This window comes from Typopeltis vanoorti, chromosome 18 (assembly GCF_054136105.1).
Source record: "Typopeltis vanoorti isolate ZY-2024b chromosome 18, IOZ_Tvanoo_1.0, whole genome shotgun sequence".
In the NCBI taxonomy this organism is placed as follows: Eukaryota; Metazoa; Arthropoda; class Arachnida; order Uropygi; family Thelyphonidae; genus Typopeltis; species Typopeltis vanoorti.
Window position 1 is genome coordinate 11,092,725 of NC_143566.1, and position 21,872 is coordinate 11,114,596.

A 21,872-nucleotide genomic window follows, 5' to 3' on the forward strand; every position below is an offset into this window, starting at 1 on the left:
ACAGACATTACAAATTTTGGAAATCTTGTAGTGTTTGTTATGTACGAAAAAAATCAAAACCTTCATGACGACCTTTTATTTTGCCAACCCTTACCAGAACATACAACAGGAGAAGAAATAATTAACAATATAAATGCATTTATGCATCAAAACAAGCTCCAAGAGTGAAGATCTTGAAACAGAGCTACTGCGACAAAGCGAGTCCCCAGGTGGTGAATAGGGGAATGGCCATTAGAAATGGTGGTTGGCTGCAAATACCCAATAAACAGTCCTGGACCAAAGCAGGCATGTCTGGAGGCCCTAAGATGCAGCCACATCACCAGACTGGGCTATGAATGGTTGATAACCAGCCCAGCTGACAAATTCTTATACTCGCAAATCTCAAGGGAATAAAAACCGAACAGCCCAAACGGATAATGAAACGGAATTGGAAAAAAGGACTGTTAACTGGATATGGATCTGAACAGTAAACATAAGAGTCATCAATAACGAGATTGAAGAAATAGAAAGCCCTAACAGAAATGGAAATAGAAATAGCAGTAATTTCAGAAACAAAGAAAAAATCAAAAGACTACAGAACTTCAGGATCACAGTTTAATATACAGTAGAGTACCCAATGAAAAACAAGCAGCTGCAGGTATAGTCATCATGATCGACAATAAATGGAAAGACAAAATTGAGTCATATACGAGGGTGGTCTGAAAAGTTCTCTGCCTAACAGTGAAAAAACAAATTTATAATTTAAAAATTATTTTTATTTTTCAACATAATCTCCCTTAAGACTAATACATTCATTCTAGCAATGCTCCAGTGCCATTATCCCATCCCTGTAGTGGTTCTCAGTAAGATTTGCAAAATACCCCTCTACAGCTGCAATCACCTCTTGATTCGAAAAAAACGCTGACCAGTGAGGAAGAGTTTTACTTTTGGGAAGATATAGAAGTCAGAGCCAAATCTGGGAAGAGGGTGGATGTTCTAATAATTCATAGTGCAGATCCCTTAATTTTCCCATTTCCAAAACATTTTTGTGGGCATGTGCATTGTCCTGATATGATTTTTTTCTTCTGAGTCTTTTCTCATCACGAGTTTTTTCATCTATTCTGGTTAAAAGATTGGAATAATATCCCCCGGTTATTGTTTTACCCTTTTCAAGATAATTAATAAACAAAATGCCTCTAGCATCCCAAAACACCGATGTAATGACCTTTTCTGCTGATGGCACCGACTTTGCCTTCTTTGGCGCTGAACAACCGGCATCTATCCACTGTTTTGACTGCTGTTTGGATTCTGGTATTTAATGGTGAATCCAAGTCTCATCCATAGTAATAAATCGACCCACAAAATCAGTTTTATTCTTTTTAAAATGCTCCAAGCACTGTTCAGAGATTTCCATGTGAGTGCGTTTTTGATCACAGCAGTGATAAAAAGTTTTTGCTTGCTGACAGCAGTGAGCTAGCTCAGCACCCATCTTGCTCAAAGCTTTTTCGTATGCAATTCTTCATGCAAAATATATCCTATGTTCTTTTGAAATGCCTATAGTCTTAGCAATTTCACGTACTTTGACTCGCCGGTTATCCAATACCATATTGTGCACTAGATCAATGATTTCTGGTGGTGTTACACTTTTTGGACGTCCTTCACATGGATCATCTTCAAGGCTGGTACAGCCGCATTTAAACTCGTGAGCCCATTTCTAAATTGTCGAAAACAAAGGAGAAGAGTACCCATAAACTTTTATTAACTTCAAATGAATTTCTTTTGCCATTAAACCTTCTTTTACAAAGAATTTTATAAAAGCACAGTACTCAATTTTATCCATTTCGAGAGATACAGACAACACTTATGCTTCAGACAGCTGTATAACACAAATTACTTGATAGAATGACTTGCAATTTCACATGGATGCTTATGACAGATGTACCAACTTAGAAAACATATTCAAAAAAAGGAAACAGAAAGGATTGCAGAAACTACAGAGGAATATCCTTATTAAATACATACTATAAAATATATCTAGATATAATTAAAAGTAAATTAACACCATGGGCTGAGGAAATTATTGGAGAAGAACAATGCATCTTTAGGAAACGAAGATTCTGCACAGATCTCACGTTTACACTCAAACAAATTATAGAAAAAAGAATAGAATTTAAACCTGCTAACATATATGGCCTTCCTAGATAAGGAGAAAGCATATGATCAAATCAACAGAACAGAATTAATCAATATACTGTATGAATTGAAAGCTCCACCTCAAACCACAAAAGCAATCGCAAATATAATGGAAGAAAGCTATATTAAAATTAAAATTAATAATGAAGCAACTGAAAAAATCAAAACCAGTAGAGGTCTCATTCAAGGAAGTGGATTATCACCAATACTCTTCAGTGTATATATATATGTACAGTAAAACCCCATTTTTACGTTCCTGCAATTTACGAAATTTTTCCGTTGGTCCCGTCTTACGACCCATTCTTACGATATATTGTTTTCCCGCCATTAACAACTTGATGTGGACGTTATTTCCCGTGATTTGTGTTTTTTCTCGGGTGACAATTCTGATTTTCGAATAGATTTCTGTTCCCAGATAGCGTTGCTTTTGGCTGTAGTTTCGTTTCCACTATCACGGTGACTTGCACTCTTGCAGTAGTGATGAGTGATACCGTGATTTTTCAATCACAGTACGAATTGATATTGCAGAATTTCTGATAAGTAATTTAGCATAAGTTCAAGTTCCGGTGGTGGATTATCCATGTTAGTAACATGGAGAGAAAAGACAGAAAATGTATTTCTGTAGAAGAAAAGATGGCAATTCTGCGATGTGTAGATTGGCATGCCGGAACACGTGAGCATTAAGCAAAAGATCTTGGACTCTCCTTGTCCGCTTTGAACACAATAGTAAAAACAGGTCAAGCGTTGAACCCAATGCAAAGCAATCTGGCACTATGTCAAAAAAAAAAACGAAAAGCAAAAACAATCAACAATTAAATATTTTTTAAATAGATAAATGTAGGTAATTGTAAATTCATTTATTTTCAGTTATTAAATTTTGTAATCTAGTATGTAGACTCACATACTAGCCTTTTTTTAAACATTTTCTGCTATTTACACTTTTTTTTTCATCAGTCCCCTGAAAAGTGTAAAAAATGTAGTTTCGTTTCCGCTATCACGGTGACTTGCACTCTTGCAACAGTAATGTAGTGATGAGCGATACCATGATTTTTCAATCACAGTACGAATTGATATTGCAGAATTTCTGCTTGAAAAAATTTCAAGAGAATGGAAGAAAAAACAAAATCCCAGGAATTAAAATAGGAAATAAAGAATTAACAGCATTTTGTATGCTGACGACCAAGTTATTTTTCCTTAAAATGAAGATCAATTACAGATAAATCTACATGTATTGAACAAAACAATAGATATAAAACAATTGAATAAAACGAAATTACTATTACTATTATTACGGGCAACTCCAGAGAGTCATTAGACTCAGCGAGGGAGGCCCCAAATCATATTCATCACAACTATTCAACATTCATACAGTATCTATCATACCTCGCCTTAAACTCATTCACTGTCACAGCATCCACCACAGACTCGGAGCGCATTCCACTCATTCACTACTCTAAAAGTAAAGAACCCAGCTCTAACACCTTTACTAACCACACTTTTGCCAGTTTCCATGGATGTCCCCTAGTGCTTCCACAACCAGCCCTGTTCTCAAAAATATCTTCTGAATTAATTTTATAGAAACCCTTCAGTAATTTGAATGTCTCAATCATATCTCCCCTCCTCCACCTATCAACCAATTTTTGCAACCCACAAATCCTCAGCCTGTTCTCATAAGGTTCATTCCACAGACCTGCTATCATCTTGGTCACTCGCCTCTGGATCCTCTCCACCTCCTCCCCATCAAGAAGAAACCTAGGTGACCAAATCTGGGCACAGTAGTCGAGATGGGATCTTATCAACGCTCGATACAGAGGAACAATAACCTGCTTGTCAACGTATTCTTCAGCAACCAAGTGATATGATGAGCTGATTTGGCCACTTTTGCAATGTGTCCCCTAAATTTCAATTCCTTATCCACCAACACTCCTAAATCTCTTGCCTCATCAATTTCCTTGAGCACAGTTCCACGAATGCAGTAAACTGCCGCCAATCTTTTCACCCCAAAATCCATAACCTTACATTTTGCCACATTAAATTGACATCCATTCTCCTTAGCCCAGACCTCCAATCTATCCAAATCATCCTGCAAAATTTTGACGTCATCTGCATTCACTATTGCCCTACCCAACTTCGCATCATCCGCAAACAAATGAACTGTTCCTCTCAGATCCATTCCTATATCATTAATGAACAAATTAAACAGCAGTGGTCCAAGAACAGATCCTTGTGGCACACCACTAGTCACAGGCCGTCTTGTGGACTCTACTCCTGAGTAAACCACTCTCTGATATCTCTCCGTCAACCACCCTCCTATCCATCTCACCAACCCTATGTCCATCCCCATATGCTGCAATTTACTGATTAGAATTCCATGTGGTATCCTGTCAAAGGCCTTAGCAAGGTCCAGTAGAATCACTGTAAACCCATTACCATTATCCAGTTCAGCATTTAATTTGTTATAATACGTGAGCAAGTTACTGAGGCATGACCTACCCTTCACAAAACCATGCTGTCCCTGATACAGTATCCCATTTTCTTCTATCCAATCTTGTATTTTCATCTTGACTATTTTCTCTAAGACCTTGATAATGATTCCTGTTATGCTGATTGGCCGGTAATTTTCAACAGCAGCCTTGGAACCACCTTTGTGCAGCAGAACTATTTTCCTGTCTTTCCACCCCCTTGGGACTGACCCAGACAAAAGGCTCAAATTAAACAAAATGGTCAAGGGCACTGACAATTCTTTAGCCGCTTCACGTACGACACGAGCTGGTATACCATCCAATCGCACAGATGTATTGACATTGAGGTTCTGTAATAGACTAGTTACCTCTACTTCATTTATCACAATTCCAGTATAAGCTGTTGGTTCTTCCATTCCTGAAAAGTCACCACCTGGATGATATACTCTTGCAAAGTGCTCGCTCAGTAATTCCACAATATCGACTGATTCAGTTACCTCCCTACCATCGGCATTTTTTAAGATCATTCTACCATGAGCATTTTTCCTTTTACTTGCAACATATTGAAAAAACTGTTTACGATTCTCTTTAGCCTGCATGGCCAATTTTCTTTCGTAATCTGCTTTTGCATTTCTTGCCACCCTTGTTACCATCCTGGTCTGAGCTTTATACTGTTCCTGCACCTGATGGTTACCTTTCTCCTTAAATTCCCTCCACAATTGTTTCTTTTTTTGCAGCTCAAACTTAATAGTGTTATTCATCCATTTAACCCCTACTTGATTTATTATTTGGACTCTTGGTATACAGTCAACCATTGCCTCCTGCAAACAGTTCTTAACCACCTCCCATGCACTATCAACATCCAGCCCTTGCAGTTTTACATGCCATGGCACTGAGCCAAGCACACACCTAAGCTTGTCATACTTACCAGCCTGGTAATTCCACATGTACCCTGTCTTAATTGTAAATTCCACTCTTTTAGCTACCTCCCAAGTCATGACCTTATGGTCACTCTCACCAATTGTTGGCAACATGGTCATGTTCGTTACAGCCACATTCTCAGTTGCATTTACAAGGTCCAGCACTCTCTGCCCCCTGGTATTTTCCACTACATGTTGCCGTAGATAGTTGTCCCTTAATAACCACATAAAATCCAATTCCTTCCTCCCATGTGCCCTCTCCTCTTTCCAGTCAATGTTACCATAATTGAAATCACCCATAATAATTACCCTCCTTCCACTCATTTCTTCTATTTGCCTATGCATACTATCCCCACCATCTATTCCATCACTTGGTCTATAGCAGCACCCAATTGTATATTTTGGTCTGCTAGATTCTATCTCACACCAAACAGCCTCAAATGTGCTCTTTTCTCTATCCTGCAGTTCAACTTCTATACTCCTTGGCTGCAGCTCATCAGCTATCATCAATAACACTCCTCCCCCCTTTTTATTCACCCTGTCAATCCCACTAGCATTATCATCTTCTGTCAGCCATGTTTCACTAATACCAACAACCTGTGGCCTGCAAGTGCCAACCATGGCCAAAAACTCTTCCTTCTTGTTCTTAATACTCCTGGCATTAGTGTACATGAATTGCAGAAGCCCATTTGTCCTATCCCTACTTTGATGCCTTATACTAACTATCCCATTCTGATTTGTTGTCCTTCATACTCGCTCGGGGCATAATATACTCATTCATACACTCAGCTGCCTCCCTAAAGTCTGCATATCTACTCCCCCCTCCTCTTAATAAATCTAGTATCCCTGAGTCTGTACATCCACTTCCACATCATTCATCAACACTCTTTCAAGTCTCCGTACACCAACTCCATTTAAATGTAACCCATCCGTCTTATATAAGTCCTTTCGCCCATCGAACTCATTCCACATATCCACAAATTCCACACCACTCTCCATGCATAACCCACGCATAAAGTCATTGGCAAATATGGCCCTACTTCTAAACACTTCGCTGTCATACTGCGGTAAGATACTCACCATCCTAACTCTCTCACTCTTCTCTTTTGCTACCTCAAATAATTCCCTCACATCCTCTATCATTTCCATTTTGTCCTCTTTCAAATCATTTGTTCCTGCCACGATTATCATCTCTTTCACCCTCTGTTTTTGCAGTCGAATAGATTCGCTGACGTCCTTTATGTTCGTACCCGGCTGGTATGACTTCGTTAAACTCTCAATTATTACGCCTCTTAATAGCGAATCCCCATACAGCACTCGCTCCTTCATTTTATTGACGTTTACGAACATTCTATTTTTTGCTGTCACAGACTTTCACCGGTTATTTGTCGGTACGTTCAGCACACATTTTTCCATACGCTCCAGTTGTCGTTTGGCTCTGTGTATCGCGCCATGTAAACGGGCAATTTCACTACTCGCATTTATCTCACCATTTTCATTATCGATCAAATCATCCATTCCTTCGGTGTTTCTACCTTCATTTACACTTTCAGCGACGCTCTCACACATATCTGGCACTACCACGCAATTCTCTAGCACACCGCCATTTTCTACATTCTGACTACCGTTAACGATATCAGTCTCGATACACGAAACACGCTTGAAGTCCTCATTCTCTTTACACTTTCTACACATATTAACTCCACTATCACTTTCTAACCAGACTCCTACCGCTCTTCGCAAGGCATACATCTCACAGACAGCACATTGCATAAATTCTTTTACATCAAAACTCTTAAGCAAGCATGGCGACCTGGCCGCCATTTTTTTCTTTATCGGTGCCATGTGTACGCTATCTTATCTTAAAATTAATAATTAGAATAACAGAAAACACGCAAAAATTGCACAGCCACACCAAGAAACAAAAAGCAAACAATACTACTTAAAATTCTAGTAAAATTTCTAATGTTAACACAAAATAATACTAATCTTTTCAGGAGCTCTCGACAAGCCGACAATCTAATCAGTGCGACACTAAGCGACAATCTAAAATCAGTAGCATTTCAATGTAAAGAAATTAAAAGATGCAAACTAGTCATCCACAACAAAGTAATAGAACAAGTAAATAAATTTAAATATCTAGGAAATTACAAAGCCACAATGGAGAAATCGACATTCCATATAAAAAGCAGAAATTCCTAGCAGTCATTGGAACATTGAATACACACTAAATAAACAGATGTCTAGAACAACCCAAATAAAACTATATAAAATAATAGCCAAACTAATTCTGAAATATGACAGGGAAACGTGGACTTGGGGAGAACGAGATAAAAGACAAGTGGAAGCTGCAAAAATTAAGTTCCTAAGACCCACTCACAGGCTATAAAAGAATAGACAAGATAAGAAATAAGAAAACAATTATCCATAATTAACATAACAGAAGACTTCGCAAACTATAGAAAGAACTGGAAAAATCACGTAGAAAAAATTAATGAGGACAGATGGCCAAATGTTGACTAGAAATATAAACCAAAGGGACACCGATCAAGAGGAAGAAATGGGCAGAAGATTTTTAAACCCTTGAAAATGTTACAGTCAAACATTTACCAAATTACGGTAAGCCAAGAATTAAAAACAAGCTTCATTGGAAAAGCTGAGTTTAAGAATAAGCATGGACAGAATGAAATCCATGGTCGGATCCAAATAAGGACTTGTGTCAAGGATCAAGCTGTTGCACTAGATGCAAAGTCGATACACTGCTGCATCCAAAGTAGGCTTTGGCTACACATATGATGTCTACAGACCTAAGAAAAGTCTGGATGAAGTTGTAAAATCATAAATTATATTAAAGGCCATCCTCTAAATGCCAGACTTTTCTCTCAACTTTGCAAAGAAATGGGAAGTAATCATACACAACTAATCTCGTAGACAGGCTTATGAGTTGGTTATGCATTATTAAAACACTTAAGGAATAGAACAACGTAGTTAGGAATATAAATTAAATTGAACTTTAATAAATATTTTCCGATATTTCGGCAATGTCACATTGCCATTTTCTAAAGGAACTTACAAAAAAGTTACGTGCACGTAGGCACTACAACACAGAAACTGGGAATGAAAAGATGAAGGAATCAGCCTCAGCCCTGAGAAATTCTCCAAACCTCAACAAATTTGGGTGTATGCGACTGCCCCAAATTTGGGAGGCCTACATCTGCAGACCTTCAGCCCAACGGCCAAAAACACCTACTTAGCCCGCTAGAGGGCACCATCAGGACTGTTAGGAGAACAATAGCTTCATCTTTTCATTCCCAGTTTCTGTGTTGTAGTGCCTACGTGCACGTAACTTTTTTGTAAGTTCCTTTAGAAAATGGCAATGTGACATTGCCGAAATATCGGAAAATATTTATTAAAGTTTAATTTAATTTATATTCCTAACTACGTTGTTCTATTCCTTAAGTGTTTTAATAATACACAACTAATCTTTTCCGTACCAATGTTCAGTGGCTTTCTCGTGGAAAAGTCCTTACTCATTTATTTGAACTTTGGAATGAACTACAAGTTTTTCTTGATGAAAAGTTTGAATTGAAAAAAAAAACATTTACATAATTGGAAATTGCTCAGCCATTTAGCATACTGGCATATCTAGCATTCCTTAATTTGTCTTTACAAGGCAATGAAATTTCTGTATTTCATGTCCAAGATAAAGTGAACGCCACATTGGCAAAGATGAAGTTATGGCAAATGCGAGTTTGTAATGGAGAATTTGACACGTTTCCATCTCTTCGTGAATTGCTTGCAAGTTCAAATGAACAAACAGATGATGATGATGTGAAAATTACTATCATGCAGCATTTACAAAGCTTAGAAATGAATCTAGAAAAGTATTTTCCTGAATTGGACATTAATATTGAGTGGATAAGATACTGTTTCATTATCAACAAATCTATGCCAAAGAATCTGTCTCCAATAGAAGAACAACTTTTAGAACTAGCTTCTGATGGTTTCCTAAGAAATAAATATGATAGTACATTATCTACAAATACAGAATGAATTTCCTGAATTAACAGATAAAGCTGTAAGATTCATTTTTTCCAAGTTCATATCTACGTGAAGTTTGATTTTTGGCCCTTGTAGATATTAAGACGAAGAAGAGGAACTGCATTTTAATAGAACAAAATTTATAGTATCTATAAATTTTGTTCTATTAAAAGTCATATTTTTTTGTTTACATGTACATCTAAAGTCAAATATAATAGACATTTATGATGAAATATACTTATTTATTTATTATTATTATTTTGATAATGGAGTACTTGGTAATAATGAAAATTTAAGAAGGGATACATGGATATCTGAAGTTTCAGAAACACTGATCTAAACGATTTCACACAGAGAAGATTTATTGGAAAGCTCGAAGAGGGCCACTGAATTACTGATATTTCCAGAGAGTTTGGAATCTCACATATTGTTGTATCTAATTTCTGGACTGCATTTTAAGCCAATGGAATGTGTTCCAGACATTTACTAAGAGGTCACAAAGCATGAAGACAGACTTTTGATTATAACAGCAAAACGAGATGGACACACCGTAGCAGATCAGCTTGCAAGCGAGCTCCATTCAAGCACAGGTACCTAGATTTCTCGACAAACTGTGGCAAGATGTCTGCAACAAGTACTCCTGAAGGTCTGTAGTCTGTGTCCCTTTATCCACAGTTCATCATAGAGCACATTTTCAGTGGTGTTGTATCCATAAGAATTGGACAAAACACCAATGGGCTAATGTAATCTTTACAGATGAGAGTTGTTTTGGTCTTTCCTCTGCTTCTAGATGACATTGATGTAGCTTCAAAGTGGTACTGCTTGCCATCGTGAGAATGTTCTTGAAATGGATAAATACTGCAATGCTTGGAGTCATGGTGTGGGAAGGCATTATGCTTAATAGATGCACTGAGCTACAAGTGCTGGGAAAGTGGACCATGACTGGTGAGCAATATTGCAACAACATTCTTCAATATCATGTTCGATTGTTCTGTGGTGCTGTAGGCAAAGAATTAATTTTTATGGATGACAATGCCACATTATATCATATACACAAGTCTGGAGACCAAGGATATTAATTGAATCGAGTGGCCAGCACATCTCCCCATATCTCAGTGCCATAGAACATGTCTGACATGCAATAGAGAAATGCATTGTTGCTCGAAATTCCCCCTCCAGAAAACAAATGAGGCAAGTTTGCCTCAAGAACTCCTGAATCACTTGATGCTAAGCATGATATGATGATGTGAGAGCTGCATCACAATTTGGGGTGGACATATTTCATAGTGAAATGTGTCTCTACCTTTCTTTGTGTAAACACTGTAAATTAATTCCTTAACTACACCTTAGGAAATTTGTAACTTTTGCTATAACATATTGCAATTTAATTTGTACAAAATTTATAAGACTTTTGTGTGATTTATTAGTATGCTGGCAATAAATTTATATCCACATTTGGCTGTAGTCGTGAAAACTGTTTCATGTACAGGTAAAAATGCACTTCGTCCTTAGCTTTTGAACATTGAACACCAGTGTGTATACACACACGCATTGGAGTTTATCTGTCTGTCCTTAAACTTATTCATGCAAAATATCTAGTGTGAACACTTGCTGATCACACTTACACTACCTTCAAGGCAGTGATGACTGACCGTTTGCACTTTCCTGCTTTGTCACGTATTGCAGTAAATTGTGAGAGTGTGGTAATCAATTAGATTTCCATTGTCTAAATAGCATCCAAAGCTTTTATAGGGATTTTTGGTTGCAATGTCCCCAAATGTGTAAGCAGTATTTCATGGTTAGGTGGATTTATGATTTAATACTATAAAAATCATAAATCCACCTAACCATGAAATACTGCTTACACATTTGGCATCTTGAGGTGAAAAATATACATGGATTTTTGGTATGAAGGTTGTAAAAGTGGTGACGTTATTGTTGTCTTCATTGCTGGAATGTGTTCTCTGAACTTACTTCCACTATCTACTTTCTATTGTTTTCACTACAGCTCTACTAGCAGAACATGTGGTATTTCAAAGCTTTGTACTTAGCCTACATTAAACTGGCATTCCTACGCATTCTTTGTACTTTTTATTTAAATTCTAAAGAACCATAATATGATACCATTTCCAATAATCCAATAAACAGTTTAATTTCTTCTTGAGTTTCCAATTATCAAACCAACAGTCAGAAAGATTGAACAGTAATGGTCCTGTTACTGAGGTCCAGCAAAACTACTTTTAACTTCCCTTCTCTTCAACAGTATTTTTCTTCCCCTCACCACATAGACAACCCATGGATATCCATTAGACTGCAAATTGCCAATCCGATGTATCAGCCTGATATTTGTAGCCCATTTGTTGTCTCTTAAATATCAACTTATTATATGGCTACTTGCCAAAACCCCTGCAAAATCCAGAAAAGCCATAGTAAGTCATACTTATTATAGACAAGATAAAAGTTAGCCATCAAATTATTGTTTCAGCATTCTCGCTTCATTTCTTTCAAAAGTCACAGAAAGGTCATTAACAGCCAACTTCTTCAAATCTTAGAGGCAAATAAGTTAATTGTGGACCTGCAGTGCAGAGTCAGCTATTTTCAATCCACATCAGGTCTAGTTATCACCATCCATCTTTGGACACAAGCCATGGAATGGTTCAGAAAAACTAACCTAGTCAGTGTTGACATTTTCTAGGATATTTGATATAATATCACACAGAGTCCTGCTCACCAAACTGCACACATTGTCTGCCCTGCATCCTTTGCAACCCATTCATTAGTGGTCATCTTGGCAGGAAGCAATAACAAATACATTACAAGAGATGAGGCCTGAAATTAAGCACTGGTAGTCTTGTCTACTTTAGAAACAGAAGATTGCAAGTTGTCTTGCTAGACTCTGCATAGTGTACATCATCTTACCATAGATTATATTCTGGTGGAATACTACCACATTAGTTAATAGTGAACATATTTTATTTTACTCTCGCTAAGCCAAATATACCCAGGCAGATTTTATTGCCTTCAGACAAAGTTTTTAACTTTTTTTACACAGAATTAACTTGTATAGTTGCATGATGTAAAGTGCATCTCTGATCTATATAAGTATAGATCATAGATATACTTTATAGCTATTAACTTTTCTTGTCAGTGCCAGATAATTCTAGTGTTTAAATATTAATTTAAACACTAGAATTTAAATTACTTTGAAAAACTGCTAAATGAAACAAGCAGTGATGATAGCACAGTGGTAAAAAACACTGACCAGGCATGCAGTCAGGAATATATATCCATACTTGAAGTAGAAAAAGCCATCAAAGGCTTGAAATGTGGAAAGGCAGCAGGAGTGGATGATATTCGACCAGAAATGCTGAAGTATGGTGGTATAAAAGTCTTACAGTGGCTGCACTGCATAGTTCAGAAAGCCTGGACAGAGGGACGAATTCCGAATGATTGGAGTAGAGCTCTCATAGTACCCATATATAAAAAGGGAAATAAAACTGAATGTGAGAATTACAGAGGTATTTCCCTACTAAGTGTTTCTGGCAAGATCTATTCAAGTATACTTGAGAAACGATTGAGAAGAATTGTGGAAGAACAAGCTGGATTCAGGCCAAATAGAGGCTGTCAGGATGAAATCGTCACTTTACGACAAATAGTCGAGAAAGCGGGAATATACCAAAGATCTGTATTTAAGTTTTGTCGATTTGGAAAAGGCATATGACAAGGTGCCAAGAGAGAGAAGCTATTCAATACGCTACAGTTATATGGTGTCAATGGGGCATTATATCAAGCAATACTTGTCTTGATTTGAGTTGTAAGTCAGCAGTTAGAATTGAAGGAAGTACAGGAAGATGGTTTAATGTTAAATCTGTTGTGAGATAAGGATGTACATTATCCTCCTCTGTTATTCATTATCTATATGGATCACATTATGAAGGAAAGTGGTATTAAACATGATATCAAAATTGAAGATGTTAATGTCAGCTCTTTGCTTTATGCAGATGATGTTATACTTCTAAATAAATCCGCTACAAGTCTGCAAGATTCTCTGACTAAATTGAATAGCTGTTGTAATAGATACGGTATGAAGGTCAGCAATAAAAAGACAAAGACAATGAAAATAGGCAGAATCATTGAAAATGTCGATTGTGTTTTGAATGGAGAACCTGTGGAACAAGTAAAACATTTCAGTTATTTAGGCACGATTTTTACTGAAGATGGTAAATTAAATATAGAAATAGACAACAGAATCAGCAAAGCTGGTATGGTGGGAAGTCAATTGAATAAATTCATATGGAATAAGAGAGAAATTAGTCGAAACACTAAATTAGCTGTATACAAGACTGTGTTCAAACCAGTTTTAACTTATGGATCTGAGAGCTGGGTCAGAAGTAAAACACTTGACCAAAGACTAGAGACCGCAGATATGAGAGTCCTGAGAAAGATTATAGACGTGAACAGATGGCATCAATGGCAATATCATATTAAAAACGAGGATATTGGGAAAGAACTTGACATTGTCGGCATCCAGGAATGTGTTAGCAGAGCTAATCTCAGGTGGTATAGTCACTTAAATCAGAAAACGACCCAGAGGAAGACCAAGATATAGGTGGATTGATACGATACAAAGTGCCTTAGACGATAGAAATATAAGATCTGATAATGTTGGAGTGTTGACAAGTAACAGACTGATTTGGAGGAAAATTGTAGATAGGAAGTTAGTAATGATGTAATTTTTTTCATGTAGTACTATCATATCCTGTACACCCCTTGAGGGTACATGGCAGTAATTTGATGATGATGATGAAATATTAATTTATATTCTGATAACTCTCTTCCTTGTTTTTTTCTCCTCTTCATTTTCTCTATTTTAATCCTTTATAATCTTGTAGTGTCATGGTCTTTATGAAATATTAGTGTTCTTAAAAAAACAATTATAGTATCTCATTTTTACAGGCTCGTGTTCGAATGGTAATCGCTTATTTGTTTGCTCAGTTAATGCTATGGGTTAGAGGTCGTTCTGGTGGTTTACTGGTCCTAGGAACTGCAAATGTAGATGAAGGGTAAGTAACATTAGGCAATATTATTATTAATATTGAATTTTTCAGGTATCGCAGTGGAGTTCTTGGAGCATCATAATGGTTGCCACTGTTATCTCACAGAGTGCTTATCATATCTTCTTCAACTCAAAGTATCCCCCCCTCATCTCTCTCTCTCTCTCTCTCTCTCTTGAAATTTGTTCCATACATTCACCATGAGTAAAATCTTACCTGATAATCATATTCTCACCCTAGATTTGGAGATAAACCTTGATCTCTGCCTCCTTATGCTGCATTGAAGAATTTTTCTTGAACGATCCTGTAAAATCTTTTATCCAAACATATATATATATATCATCATCATCATCAAATTCCTGCCATCTACCCTCAAGGGGTGTACAGGATATGACAGTACTACATGAAAAATTTACATCATAAACATATATATATATATATATATATATATATTTATTTATTTATATATATATATAAAAATCTGTCATATCCAATCTTTTCTATATATTTACTGAACTTTTCCCACATTTCTTTAATCTTAACATCTTCACTACTTGCATTATTCCAACTAAGTTATCAAATCTAAGCAGATTAGTTCATGTGTAAGCAGATACTATATGTTGCTCTTCTTCTCACTTCCTTTGGTTTTTTGTTGGAAAGAATTCAAGAGGAGCATGAATAGCTTGGATACTAATAGGTCTTCAGGTTCTATTAGTATACACTCCAGTTTTGCTTAAAAATTGGAGTGTATACTTTTGGAGTTCAAGAATTAACTCCCATTCTGTATCATTTCTACAATTTTTCATACTCATTATCTATCCTACAACATGGAAGCAAGCCTATATTCAATCCATTTGAAAAAATAGGGGAAATAAGTTACCCATCAAACTCTCATCCCATTCCCTCATGTCCTTTCTTTCAAAATAGAGAAAAATTATCCAGAGCCAACTTCTGCACCATCTTGAGGAAGGCTCAGCAGTTAATCATTGTCCACCAACATCAGTGTCACTCTCAATCTACAGCAGAGCTCGGACATTGCCCATTTTTTGAATACAAACCTACACTGATCTCTGTATTCTTCTCCATTGGTGTCAAGGCAGCTGTTCTCTTCAGTGCTGCCAAAACACAGTCCAGTCTTCTTTCACACAAGCAACCACTTTATTTCCACTTATCTTTGATATTGGTCAGCTCTTACTGTAGCACACACCATTATAACAGACTCACTCACTAACAAAGCACAGAAAAGTACCATCTAAAGCTATGTTGACATGATGCCATTCTGAAGGAAATTCACTATAACAACTTATTCATTCTGAGATCTCCAGACAAAGATGCACTCTTTTTGGACTGACTTATGCTTACTTTTCCTTACAATAATGTCATATCCATACCATCCCCAGCATCCAAAAAAAAAAAATTAAACCTATTCATTTTTAACATATCAAAAAAAGTCATTAATGGCCTACTTCTCTACATGGAGATACTAGTTAATGAGTAATTAATTAGTGATCACCAATATGAGTGGAGCCACTTCCACTCCATGGCAGAACTCCTAACCGACCTTATGCACCTTTGGAACAGGTTATGGAAAGATTTGTAGAAACCATCCTTCTTACTGTGAAGGCCTTCTGAGTTCCAAGGACACAAGGGAGGCCATCTTATGTCTCCCTCCTGCTCTCCTGACCTAATGTTTGATCCTCACCTTCTCACTGAACAGATATTGAATGAATGAGGATGGGCTAGCAATTTGGGATTTAGCCAACTAAATTTTACTGTTATTGGCATAAACCATAATGCAAAATAATAGTACAACATGACAGAATTTCATTTTACCTCACCTGAAGCACTGACTGACCTTTTGGTCCCTGTTGTTTTGGTCAGTAAACCATGGCAGACAGCAAAAAGTTAGAACAACTCATCATCTCCATCATAAGAAGTCAAGATTGACACTATGAACATAAATAGCATCAATGGAAAAATAATAGAACTAGCAGAAATTGAATAAGTACCAGATTGACATCATAGATGTTACTGAAACAAACAAAAAAAAAGACAAAAACAAATGAGATCTTTCTAAGCAAACAAACACAAGATGTCATATTCAGTCAGTAGTAATCAATGAAAAGGAGGTGTAGCTATAGTATTCAACACTGAATAAGAGGATAATTTTCTTGCATATCAGTCAGTATCATATACAGTGATGTGAGTAAATACCAGAATGGGTAACTGGAAAATGAAACTTATTTGTGCCTATGGTCCCACAGAAGGTTCTAAAGAGGAAGAAATGGGAGAATTTTTGAGTCCTTACAGAAGATAGCTGACATTACATTACAAAAAAAGGAAAAGTTGGTCCTCGTTGGGAAACTAAACAGCAGATTAGGAAATTATTAGCAGACACATAGAAATATTTTGAAAAAATTTGGAGAAAAGAGCAAAACCAATAATATTGGTAAGTATGTGATGTATTTCTGGTCAGACATGTTAACACTATGTTCCAACATAAAAATATGTACAAAATAACATGCACATAAGTTACAAGAAATAAGATAAGTCTCATATGTTATTGTTGATAGCATTGTTTTCTCAATTGATCATTGCACAAGAGCATGCAGAAGATTTGAAATTGGAAGTGATCACCATTTAGTGTTGAGTCGGATAAAATTGAATTTCATATTGAAAAGAAGAGTGTGTAAGAAAGTTCTAAAGTGAATCAAAGTTTAGCAGCTTTTGGAGATGAATTACAGACTCAAATACACAAACGTTATTCAATTAAAAATGAGAGGTTGAAAACAAGAACCAAACCTTTGAGATTTAATGGCAAATTCTGAAGAAAACATTGATTGATTTCTGCAAGGGTAGAAAAATCAGAACTCCATGGTGTGGACTCAGGAAGATGAAGGGAAAGTCAAGAAGTAAGCATATAGAAAGTTCATGGCAAGCTCTCTTTCTATGTATTTTCTAAGAGCTTGTGCTCTTAGAAAATACATAGAAACAAAGAAAGTGAAATAATGTGTAAAACTAGATAAACAAAAGTCATGGGAAGACTTTGGCAAGAATATAGAAAATAAATATCAGGAAGGTGAAAAATATTCTGAAGGCTGTTGAAAAAGTTTTCTAAACTTTTTCAACAGACTGTAAAAGGAATCAGAGATGATAAAGGTGACATGAAAACTGAAGATAAATATATTCTCAATGTCTGAAGTAATTGCTTTGAAAAATTGCTAAACGAAACAAGTAGTGATGTTTTACCACATTCAGCATGGTGGTAGAAAATGATCAACAAGAATGCAATTAGGAATAGGTCTGAAAGTTACCACATTCAGCTTGGTGGTAGAAAATGATCAACAAGAATGCAATTAGGAATAAGTATGACAATTTGAAGTAGAAAACAGGGTTGAAGTAATATAAAAGTCATATATTTCCTATATGCAAGTAGTGAAAAAGTATAACACTTTAAGGGTAGTGGCCTGTCCCATAATGCATAACATTATACACACCCAAAAGGACACGTGCTTTGCATTATGGGATACTAAAGCAATTAATATGAAGTCACTAGCCTCTGTATAAAGGCAGCATAATTGTGAAGATACTTCACATGCAAACTTTTCCTTTCAAATGTATAATGGATTAAACAAGAATATAATTTCTTCGCATTCTAAGTTTATTTTTATCCAAGTGAAAAAACATAACATGTAAGAAAGTTTTAAAGCGAATAAAAGTTGAGCAGCTCTCAGATGTGAGCTGTAGATTAAAATACACAAAGATTATTGAAGGAAAAATGAAAGAGTTTGAGAACAGGAATCAAAACTTGGAGATTCAGGGGCAAACTCTGAAGAAAACATTGATTGATTCTGCCAGAGAGGCATGTGGTGAGGTTGTTTGTAAGGATAAAAAAATCAGAACTCCCTGGTGGACACAGGAGGTTAAAGAGGCAGTGAAGGAAAAGAAGAAAGCATACCAAAAGTTCCTGTCAAATAAGTCAGCTTGTGCTCTTAGAGAATACAGAGACAAATATAAGAAGGCTAAACACTGTGTAAAACTAGCTAAACAAAAGTCATGGGAGGACTTTGGCAAGAATATAGAAAATAAATATCAAGAAGGTGGCAAAATATTCTGGAGGTTGTTGAAGAAGCTTAAGAATGGAGGAAAGAGTGCTATAAAAGGAATTAGAGATGATAAAGGTGACATGAAAACGGGAGAAAAAGATATCCTTGAAGTATGGAGTAATTACTTTGAAAAACTGCTAAATGAAACAAGCAGTGATGACAGCACAGTGGTAAAAAACACTGACCAGGCATGCAGTCAGGAATACATATCCATACTTGAAGTAGAAAAAGCCATCAAAGGCTTGAAATGTGGAAAGCCAGCAGGAGTAGATGATATTCGACCAGAAATGCTGAAGTATGGTGGTATAAGAGTCTTACAGTGGCTGCACTGCATAGTTCAGAAAGCCTGGACAGAGGGACGAATTCCCGATGATTGGAGTAGAGCTCTCATAGTACCCATATATGAAAAGGGAAATAAAACTGAATGTGAGAATTACAGAGGTATTTCCCTACTGAGTGTTCCTGGCAAGATCTATGCAAGTATACTTGAGAAACGGTTGAGAAGAATTGTGGAAGAAAAGCTTGGTGAAGAACAAGCTGGATTCAGGCCAAATAGAGGCTGTCAGGATCAGATCTTCACTTTACGACAAATAGTCGAGAAAGCATGGGAATATAACAAAGATCTGTATTTAAGTTTTGTCGATCTGGAAAAGGCATATGACAAGGTGCCAAGAGAGAAGCTATTCAATACACTGCAGTTATATGGTGTCAATGGGACGTTATATCAAGCAATACTTAGTCTTTATTTGAGTTGTAAGTCAGCAGTTAGAATTGAAGGAAGTACAGGAAGATGGTTTAATGTTAAATCTGGTGTTGAGACAAGGATGTACATTATCCCCTCTGTTATTCATTATCTATATGGATCACATTATGAAGGAAAGTGGTATTAAACATGATATCAAAATTGGAGATGTTAATGTCAGCTCTTTGCTTTATGCGGATGATGTTCTACTTCTAAATAAATCCACTACAAGTCTGCAAGATTCTCTGACTAAATTGAATAGCTCTTGTAATAGATATGGTATGAAGGTCAGCAATAAAAAGACAAAGACAATGAAAATAGGCAGAATCATTGAAAATTTCAACTGTGTTGTGAATGGAGAACCTGTGGAACAAGTAAAACATTTCAGTTATTTAGGCACGATTTTTACTGAAGATGGTAAATTAAATATAGAAATAGACAACAGAATCAGCAAAGCTGGTATGGTGGGAAGTCAATTGAATAAATTCATATGGAATAAGAGAGAAATTAGTCGAAACACTAAATTAGCTGTATACAAGACTGTGTTCAAACCAGTTTTAACTTATGGATCTGAGAGCTGGGTCAGAAGTAAAACACTTGACCAAAGACTAGAGACCGCAGATATGAGAGTCCTGAGAAAGATTATAGACGTGAACAGATGGCATCAATGGCAATATCATATTAAAAACGAGGATATTGGGAAAGAACTTGACATTGTCAGCATCCAGGAATGCGTTAGCAGAGCTAATCTCAGGTGGTGTGGTCACTTAAACAGAACGGGCGAGGAAAGATTAGCAAAACAAGTGTTCTCTGCCAGGTTGGCAGCAAAATGACCCAGAGGAAAACCAAGATATAGGTGGATTGATACGGTACAAAGTGCTTTAGACGATAGAAATATAAGATCTGATAATATTGGAGCGTTGACAAGTAACAGACTGATTTGGAGGAAAATTGTAGATAGGAAATTAATAATGATGTAATTTTTTTCATGTAGTACTATCATATCCTGTACACCCCTTGAGGGTACATGGCAGGAATTTGATGATGATGATGAAGTGAAAAAACGATCAACAACTAGCTCTAACCAGGATATTTTAGTAACAAGATGTTACACATTTTTGCTTTTCTTTTTTTTTTTTTCCCCTTTTTACTTTCTTACTTGTATATGGGAAATATATGACATATGCTATAATAAATTTAGTTTAATCCTTTATCCCAGTGAGAGCAAACAAAGTTTGCGCCTGAAAATATCTTCAGGACTGAATATAGTGTTGTATTATCTCACCTGGGTAAGTAGTACAACACCAGGCAACTCAGAGCAAAGGTGGAGCAATATACCAACACTCCTATCCCAGTATCTCCCATAATGCAAGACATAAATCCAAGTAATTTAATAAAAAAAGGTGACAAACCTTTTGGCAACTCCTATAGGTAAAGATGACCATGCTACTGCTTCTGCCTGGTATCTCCAACTCTGGGTAGTGGCCAATCCCTTAATGCATAACACATATCCACAGGGATATGTGTTTTGCATTATGGGAGATACTGGGATAGGAGTGTTGGTATCTTGCTCCATCTTTGCTCCGAGTAGTTGCATGGTGTTGTACTACTTACCCAGGTAAGATAGTACAACACTATATTCAGTCCTGAAGATATTTTCAAACGCAGACTTTGTTTGCTCTCACTGGGATAAAGGATTAAACTAAATTTATTATAGTCTATCCTAGTGAAAAATAAACTTTCAACATCTTTCTCTAAATCCAGAGTAATTTAATAAAAAAAAGGTGGCAAACCTTTTGGCAACTCCTATAGGTAAAGAAGACCTTGCTACTGCTTCTGCCTGGTATCTCCAACTCTAGACCTGGCTCTCACTGAAGAGACCTCAATAAAGGTCAAAACTAGTCTGGGTAGTGGCCAATCCCTTAATGAAAACAGTATACAAATCCACAAGGAGATGTGTTTTGCATTATGGGAGATACTGGAATAGGAGTGTTGGTAGCTTGCTCCACCTTTGCTCCAAGTTGCCTGGTGTTGTACTACTTACCCAGGTAAGATAGTACAACGCTGTATTCAGTCCTGAAGATATTTTCAGGCGCAAACTTTGTTTGCTCTCACTGAGATAAAGGATTAAACTAAATTTATTATAGTCTAACCTAGTGAAAAATAAACTTAATATGACATATGCATTGCTTCAACTTTGTAATCTTTTTGGGTCTGGCTCCCATGTCTTCTTCCCACTGACTTGAATTCTGTATCTCTCTCTCTCTCTGATGACATTTAATAATGTTTGTATTTGGGCTTGCTTTGATGCTTCCTTGGGAGTTTTGTGGTTGGTTAGTTTTTGTCAACCAGCAAAATTAAGTTAAATTAATTAA

General features: G+C 36.5%; 1 protein-coding gene across 1 annotated transcript in view; it reads left to right on the forward strand.

Annotated features, from left to right (window-relative positions):
- Nadsyn (NAD synthetase) overlaps positions 1-21,872 on the forward strand; it is a 396,250-nt gene that overhangs the window by 241,812 nt on the left and 132,566 nt on the right. The window contains exon 15 of the mRNA XM_090408625.1: positions 14,552-14,658. Coding sequence (XP_090264751.1) covers positions 14,552-14,658 — 107 coding nt within the window. The remainder of the gene's footprint in view (positions 1-14,551; positions 14,659-21,872) is intronic.